The sequence below is a fragment of the Gopherus evgoodei genome, chromosome 2 (assembly GCF_007399415.2).
Source record: "Gopherus evgoodei ecotype Sinaloan lineage chromosome 2, rGopEvg1_v1.p, whole genome shotgun sequence".
Taxonomy (NCBI): domain Eukaryota; kingdom Metazoa; phylum Chordata; order Testudines; family Testudinidae; genus Gopherus; species Gopherus evgoodei.
In genome coordinates, this window is record NC_044323.1 from 281,337,461 (window position 1) to 281,346,369 (window position 8,909).

At 43.5% G+C, this 8,909-nt stretch overlaps 1 protein-coding gene across 1 annotated transcript in view; it reads right to left on the reverse strand.

Annotated features, from left to right (window-relative positions):
- The window catches only part of KCNQ3 (potassium voltage-gated channel subfamily Q member 3), a 270,864-nt gene extending 262,395 nt beyond the window's left edge, over window positions 1-8,469 (reverse strand). The window contains exon 1 of the mRNA XM_030553844.1: window positions 7,860-8,469. Within this exon, the coding sequence (XP_030409704.1) occupies window positions 7,860-8,188 (329 nt within the window). The 5' untranslated portion in view covers window positions 8,189-8,469. The remainder of the gene's footprint in view (window positions 1-7,859) is intronic.
- Between the last annotated feature and the right edge of the window lie 440 nt (window positions 8,470-8,909).

Here is an 8,909-nt window from a genome sequence, read left to right on the forward strand (position 1 = left end):
TGCAGCTGCACATATTCCACTAGTGGATTGTTTCCCCTCTTTGATGAGCAATATCTACTGGTTGATCAGAGTTGTAGCAAACTTGTATTACACAGTCAGCCATGGGCAGACAACTGATCCACAGGCCACTAGCACAACTTCAGTGGGACCACTATAACAGGGAGCTTTACCACTGGCTTCTGTGGGAGCAGAGCTAGGCCAATGTTGAGCTCTTTTGAATAATCTCACCCTAAAATACTTTCCCACTAGAACTATTCCATGTACGCAATTGCTGTAGTTGCCATAGGAATGTTACAAAATTGCAAACAGGAGGGGCAGTGTCTGGAAGACACTCTTTCTGTTGAAGGGTTGGCTGAAAATTTTTCACAAAATTTAGTGGAAAATTCGGTTTTCAACTAAACAAAAAATGTTTGCAAAAAGTGTCTGATTTCTGCAGAAAATTTCAACTTTTCATAAAGAGAAATAGAGAGTGTAAATACATACAGATATAGTGTACTTACACTTTCAGGAAGCCTTTGATAAGGTCCCTCACCAAATGCTCTAAGTAAAGTACACAGTCATGGGATAAGATGAAAGGTCTTGTCGTGGATCAGTAACTGGTTAAAAGATAGGCAATGAAGAATAAGAGTAAATGGTGAGTTTTCACTGTGGGGAAAGGTAAATAGCAGGGTCCCCCAAGGATCTGTACCGGGACCAGTGCTGCTCAAAATATTCATAAATGATCTTGAAAAGGGGACAAATAATGAGGTGGCAAAGTTTGCAGACAATATAAAATTACTCAAAAAGATAATGAAGACCAAAGCTGACTGCAAAGAGCTCCAAAGAGATCTTACCAAACTGGGTGACTGAGCAACAAAATGGCAGATGTACTTCAGTGTTCATAAGTGCAAAGTAATGCACATTCAAAAACATAGCCCCAACTATACATACCTAAATTAGCTGCTACCACTCAAAAAAAGAAATCTTGGAGCCATTGTGGATAGTTATCTGAAAACATCTGCTCAATGTGCAGCAGCTATCAAAAAAGCTAGAAAGTTGGGAACCATCAGGAAAGGGATAGATAATAAGATACAAACTATCATAATGCTACAATGCAAATCCACGGTACGCCCACACCTTGAACACTGCATGCAGTTCTAGTCTCGTCTAAAAAAATACTATAATTGGAAAAAGTACAGAGAAGGGCAACGTAAATGATTAGGGGTATGGAACAGCTTACATATGAGGAGAGATTAAAAAGACTGGGACTGTTCAGCTTTGAAAAGAGATGACTAAGAAAGGATATGATAGACGTCTATAAAATCATGACTGGTATGGAGAAAGTGAATAGGGAAGTATTATTTACCCCTTCACACCACAAAAGAACCAGGGGTCATCCAATTAAATTAATAGGCACAAGATTTAGAATTAAAAAAAAGGAAGTATTTCTTCACACAATGCACAGTCAACCTGTGGAACTCTCTGCCAGAGGACATTGTGAAGGCCAAAAGTATAACAGGGTTCAAAAAAGAATTAGATAAATTCATGGAGGATAGGTCCATCAATGGCTATTAGCCCAGATGGTCAGGGATGCAACGTCATGCTCTGGGTGTCCCTAAACCTCTGACTGCCAGAAACTGAGACTTGATTACATGGGATGAATCACTCGATAAATTCCATTTTTCATTCCCTCTGAAGCATCTGGCATCAGCCACTGTGAGAAGACAGGATACTGGGCTAGATGGATCTTTAGACTGACCCACATGGCTGTTCTTATGTACACATACATATGCACACACACACCTATATGTACTTATACCCACACACCCTACATCCCAAAAAACAAGAAATTACAATTTGGAAATGACTCCCATGGGAGTTATAGTTCATGTGATTCATACCTCCTTTCTCCTCTCTGGGACGGATTCCTCAGCCAGACTACATCTCCCATGACACACCAGGGCCAGGGACTCCTATGATGCTCAGCAAGCTGGAAGACCATGATGCATCAAAGGAGATGTAGTCTGGCCAGGGAGTCTGGCCCATAGAGGACAGTGGGGGCAATCAAACACCTGAATTACAACTCCCATGAGGCAGTGTAGAATTGTACCTTTTTTGATTCTGAATTGAAAGTTTTCAGACAAGAATCTTCAGGTTTCTGTTTATCACTGAAAAGTTTAAATTTTCCATGTGAGAAAAAAAAACTACTTTTCCAACCAGCTATATTATTAAGTTATAGACACACTGTGATGATATTTGAGAATGCTTGCCCTAGATCACTGAGGAACTTCTCAGATGCTAGGTGGACCCAGGTTCTGATAGACACTGAGAAGACACCTACATATTTTCAGAAGGAAAGATGGTGTCAATTTCTTTGGTTCCAGTTCTTCACTCTAGTCAGTGCAAGTGTGAGTGCACACACATGCCCGTGTGCAGAACAAGAGAGGAGATTCACAAGAAAACACACACAGGTAATAACATCTGTTTCTGTAACTCACAGTTCCCTATGAAGACTACAAACCAATGTTCTGCATCAAGAAATATTCCCCTCACGCAAATTAATACCTGAGCCTGCAAACACTGTCAGATGCAGTGTTTACTGCCTTAGGAAGTCTCAGTGACCAACTTCATTAGAACTAGAACTGTTATAAACATTACATACCTACTCCATAGCCCCTTAAAGGTAATGTGAGCCTTTATATTGATTTCATTGAACTTTAGATCAGGCTTTATCAGTACTATTTCAGCTAGTAAGCAATCGCCGGGCCTTTCAGTTGTTCATTGGCAATAGGTTTGCACATATTCCAATTTTCTTTTTAAATTTAAATCTTTTTTTGGATTGTGAGGCTACCCAAAGGATCTAGTCCACTTTACTGACCGAGCAGTAACATTTCACTAAAATACATAGGTTTTTTTAATGATAAAAATCACACCAAATAGGCACTTGTTGAAATGTTTTGGATCCTATCACCCACCCACACATCCCTAATAAAATGTAAACAACTATTTGCATCTCTGGCGAGGCTCAGTCTGAGGCGTTCCAGGGCAGTTCTACTTTCATGGCAGAGCTGTAAATCCAACACAGAAGAGATTTACAAGCTGAAAAGCCCCTTCACTTCAAAGGCTCTACCATGAGCAAACAGAAATCAGATTTTAATCTAGAGCTCTAATTGTTAGCGTTTCCCATGGTATCATTCTTCCTGCTGATGGAATGATGTTCTCCACTTTCTGTGAGAAGAGCAAAGCTCCGCAAGTCCCTAACAGATTTGCGAACAATCTTTCATTTCTTTAATTTGTAGAGTTTTGCTTTCGTAGGATCTGATCCTATGACATGCTACACAGATTGTCATTTTTTTTGTTGTGTTTGTACAGCGCCTTGCACAGTGTGGTTCTAGGCCTGACTAGGGCTCCAAGAAGATACAGTAACACAAATAATTAAATAATAAGTAAGTTTTGAATGCCCACAGAATTCTATTGCACTCAGCGTCACACAAGGTTAGGCCCATACTGAACAATAATATAATAGGGCCAGATTCTGGTGCACTGGAAGAGACGGGGGAGGAGTGGGCAGAATCCAGACAAAGCACTCCCATGGGTGGTAGACTGGGGAGCAACCAGGGCATCCACCAATGTGCCAAGTCTCAAGAGTGTGCTTTGCTGTGGTGGGAACATGGCCATGCCCCCTCCCATTACACATACACTGCTTTCAGCAGCAGGCTCTGAATGGAAGAGCCCTCTGCCTCTTTTTAAAAGAGGAGCAAGTTGTGGAACAGAGTCCATTCCCCTTAGGCCCTCCTGAGCCATACTACTCTGCCCTGGGATCACCTTCAAAACCAACCCCACTCTACTCCCACCATTCCCCTGTGGGGTTCGTAGAGCATAGAAAGGGTTTTGCCCTCAATGTGTTTGGGTTTCTAAGTAAGGGCCCAATCCAATTCCCACTTAAATCAATAGATTCTGTCTTAATTATACTGATTACTTAAGAATCCCCAGTTATCACTTTAAGGGTTTTCAGGCCCTTGTTCCAAATTCAGGCCCAGCATTATTCAAATTATTATGTAGCTGGGAACCCCGATGTGCACAGCTGCAACACACACTATAGGAACTCTTCTACACTCACAAATAGTTTATTAATACATTCAACACAGTCACAAACTAACTCAGTAAGGTAAATAGAGAGGCTACAGAATGTACATCTTGCCATCCGTAAACTTGCACCATCCCTTGCTAGACAACCAGAAAGGTTAACCAATATCTTCCTCATTGCCATTACCTTTCGCCATAGCACCAGTGGCCATAATTCTGGCACCTCCCAAGGGCTACATCTCTCTCCCCTACCATCCTCAGGCTGGGATGCAACTTTGATAATACATTACTCTGACGCCCCTATATATAATGTGTATTCAGTAGTGGTTTTTCCTCCTTTCCTTGTTTGTATTTCCTCATCCCACTAATGCTGAGGTATCCTTCTTCTATCTATAGGTTAGTACATTGATACCATTTCAGCTCATGATCATACCTGTCTCCCCCTGCTTAAGTGGATTTGCGGTTATTACTTCCCATGTTCCTTGCAATAGCACTTACAGGAACATTCTGCCTCCTACCATTAAGCAAGCTCTTCTTAGGTCCCAAAATCTAAAGGTAACCGCTAATCTATGCCAAGGGTTACAGCCGACTTGACCACACTCATGCTAATTTAAGCTTCAGCTAATATTTTACAGGATACAGGCCTGTAGGTTTCATGCATTACAGCTGAATATACCAAAAGCAGCTAAATATGATGAAGGCAAGGCAATGACATAGTGAAGGCAAGGCAAGCTAGCTCAGTGGACTACAAATTGGGCCATAGAAAGGTGCTCACCAAAACAACTTGAGTAAGTCGTGACAAATGCAAGGCCATGAAACTATAAAAAGCTATTTTATTTACTTTAGGAACAAGAGACCCTAGAAGTCTTCTTTAGTTAACATGGGGACTGATCCTGCTCCCGTTCAGGTCAATGGCCATGGCTAATCAGGTCCCAGTCCTGAAAGCTGCTGAGTTTCCACCTCACAGAAAGTGCTCAGACCCTTGGTCCTTACTCATGTAAAATTCCCATTGACATGAACAAACCAGATCCTGAGAAATGTTGAGCATCTGTCATTCATGGAAGGGACTGTAGTCATATCAGTATTTGGCCCCACCATGTGTGTCTGGTAACTGGTAGATGCTATTCTTGGTAGGTGCACATCCCCATGGTGTCTGAGCAGCTAACAAGTTATTTTGGATACCTCTTCCAATATAAGAACTGTTTGTACAAGTAATACATAATAAGTGTGTATCACAAGCTCAGAAGATGCCAGATGCTTTTCAAATACATAAGACACATTCCTGACCACAAAAGCTTCCAATATACAAAGAAACAAAGAGCAAATGATGGGTGGAGGAAAAGGATATGACATACAAAGTGATCAGAGTGATAGCTGGCACATGGGTTCGTTTTACAGGGGAGGGGAGTCTTGTAGGAGAAGGGGCTCTGAGATTTTGTTTGATTTTTGAATGCCTACAAAACTGAATACAGTTACAATGTTGTGAAAATGCGGTTTTAAAGAGTGGTTTAAATGAGACAGAGTGAAGCACAGACAAATAGCTTTAGGAAGTTCATTCCAATCATATAGGATTGCCTAAAACCAAAGTGGGTTGCAACCCCTTTTTAACGGGGTTGCCAAGGCTGGCGTTAAGACTTGCTGGGGCCTGGGGCTGAAGCTGAAGCTCAAGCCCTGCCACCCGGAGCCAAAGCTGAATTCTGAGGGCTTCATGAAGGCTTCCTGAGGCCTCCTTCATGGGCTGAAGCCCTTGGGCTTTACCGCCCCAGGGCGGCAGGGCTCAGGCTTCAGTCCACTCTCCCAGGGTCATGTAGTAATTTTTGTTGTCAGAAGGGGGTCGTGGTGCAGTGAAGTTTGAGAACCCCTGGCCTAGAAGAAGATGGGAGTGATTGTGAGAGAAGGCTGCACGTGGACTTCTCAAGTCTCTTCTCTCAAAAGTCTCTTGTCTTAAAATCAGAAAACAACAAATTAATCAATTATAAAATACAGAGCAAGAGATCCAGGTTGTAACCTCCATCAAAGAGGTCTTCCCAGAGATAATATATACCTAATGCATTGTCATAAGCTTTCCTAAGTCACATACCCAGTTCGAACCAGCTGCCCTACTAGACTGAAAAAATGCCACATTATCTAGAGCTTAGTTTTTCAAGCAGTTCAACCCTGATATTTTTAAAAAAGCAAAACAGAAAAACAATGTCCTGTTTCATATGACATACATCATGAAAAGAACAATCTAAGTTAAATCAGTGGGAGGGGAGGTTTAGCAATAAATCAGTATTCTACCGCTACACAAAAACTCATCTCAATAATGAACCTGATCTTCCACTCCTTACTTAATCAAAACTCCCAGGAACTTCAGTGGCAGACTTGTCCAATGGCAGGATCAGAGCCTTAAGCTCAATGGCTCTACTCATGTGAGTAAACACTATTTGTATGATAAGAATTGGCAGGTTCAGGCCACGGATCCACAATCTACGCAGACTAGAGGACTTTCCTTGTCTCTGATAAAACCGACTTCAGCAATAACTCCTCAGTCTTCCTGCATAGAAAATTTTGTCCACTATGGTTTACAACATTTTTTTTTAAAACAGTGCTATCCAATATCCACACTGTTTTTCAGCCGCATCCATGCAACATTATAAAACGAATTTATTGTAATGGGACACTGACAACTTAAAAATCTATGTTGCAAACAAATGTATTTCTCTATGATACTAATAACATTTTACATTATTTTAAAATGCAAGCATTTTAGAAATCCAGCATGCAGGTCAGTCTTTATGATGTCCTTTTTGCAGTTCTCTCATTTTGGACAAGTGAAATCAGTTTCACTTTCAAGCCCTTAGTGATACCATGGCTGGGTTTCATACACTGCAGGTGGATGTTTATTTAAGAATTTTTTTAAATGTGCAAACATTTCTATTGGCCTTTGGTTTTTTTAAACCTTGTTTATAACCACATTTAACATTTTGGGCTAGATTTAAGTTGTCAGTGTCCCTTTAAGCACTTTGATCCATAAATCTATCATAATCAGTCCTTGTTCCATCTCTTTTCCCAGCTTTCATAAAATACTGTTTTCAACATGTGTATTCAAAAGAATGTATCTGTACAAAGACACGAGAACGCCTTTTAAATAAAACAGCCTTTCATTTTAGAAATCTTGATGATAGCAAATAAATAAATAAATAAATAAAGGCATATTTTTAGCCCATAATGAGATCCTGGTAATTTTCTCCTTGTTCAGAACAAGTTCCAATGAGCATTATGCCTACAATGATGGAGCAAAACTGTGGCATAATATGCATCTTCTATGAGAAATTTACACACCCCTTTCAGGATTTAGCCTTTAAAATTATGGTAACTCACATGTGCACTGGCTGGATTATTTATATTCTCTTCTACAGGGCCAGTCTCCCTGAATCCAGGCTCTCCACGAATACCCTAGTTACCAGCCCCAAGACAAAGCCCATTTCATTCAGCACCTTTCTCCCTGTTTCTTCAGGGATCTCCATGTATTCTCACCACTGCAATCGACTGCTCTTGCAACGGGTTGTTTTGCGTGCGTGTGTTCCGGTGTCGATTTACCAAAGCTTCCAACTATATCAACTGGACTTTACAGGCTGCAGGACACAAGAGTGGGAGCACCTCTTGGACCTTGGATCAAACCTCCCGCAGTTATTAGAAGAGCAACACAAAAAAAACCCATGCCGGAATGACAACACAACCCATCTTCTCCCCCTGCCCTGCCTCCGCGGAATACAAATAATACACCGCTGCCGAGAACCCCCGATACTCACACGAAGGCATGATACAGCAGCGCCCACCCTCTGGGTCTCTCCAGGGCATCATAGATTAAAGTTTGGATCCTCCTGTACTTGGCATTGTTCCTCTTGACAGGTCTGCTCAGAGGTGTTTTGGCCAAAAGCCCAATCCCTTGCGGATTCCTCTTCCCCCCCTCTTCCTTCCCGGCTCCCTCCAGCAGCAGGGTCCCATCTTTATCTGCTCCAGCTCCCAAGGCCAAAGAACCTTGCTCCAGATCCCCAGCCGCGAGTCCTACTTTCTTCTCTTCTTGCTCCCCGCCACCAGCGTTCCCCGCAGCTGCTGCCTTCCTGGACTTGAGTCCCATCTTTTTCGCTGGTCCTTAAAGGCGCAGCTGGAGGTAAGCAGCAGCAGCGTGCGGAGCCCCAAGGCCATGATCCGAGCTCCCTTCCAAAAAAAAAAAAGAAAGAAAAAGAAAAAAAAAAACGGGTGGGGAGAGGGAACCACAGCGCTGTCAGGCCATCATCAGTGAAGAGGCGCAGCCGCCGGGGCTAAAACAGAGGCATGATGGCAGGAGAGAAGTGGGTGGCAGCAGCACCTGGACCAGCAGGAGGATGACACCATCGCAGAGTTTATTGACTAGCCTGATGCCAGAGTCCCTTCCCCTCCCCTCCCCTCCAGCGCCTGCCGGATGCCTGCGAGCACCCGCCAAGCCTCACGCTAGGGAGTGGCCCATTGTATGTCCCCTGCAAACAGCAGCGCGCCTCCCCTCTCCCCCCTTCCCAGCCCCGCTGTGGCTAGTCATTCATTTTGCATTGGGCACGGTGCATCCGTTCAGCACGGCGGAGCCTGCATGCGGCAGGCAGCGGGTGCTGCGTGCTGCGATCCTGGAAATTTCGCCCATGAGACGCGCGCGGGGGGGGGGGGATTCCTCCGGTCTCCACCCTTTGCAAAGCGAGTCCTCAATGCCCAGGCAAAGGCCGGGCTCGGAGAGCTACCAGCGGCCGGGCAGGGAGATCCCAGCGCCCGCCACGGGGAAGACCCCGCTTGGGAGCCGGGGATCCCCCAGCAGCGTCAGCCGCCTCCCC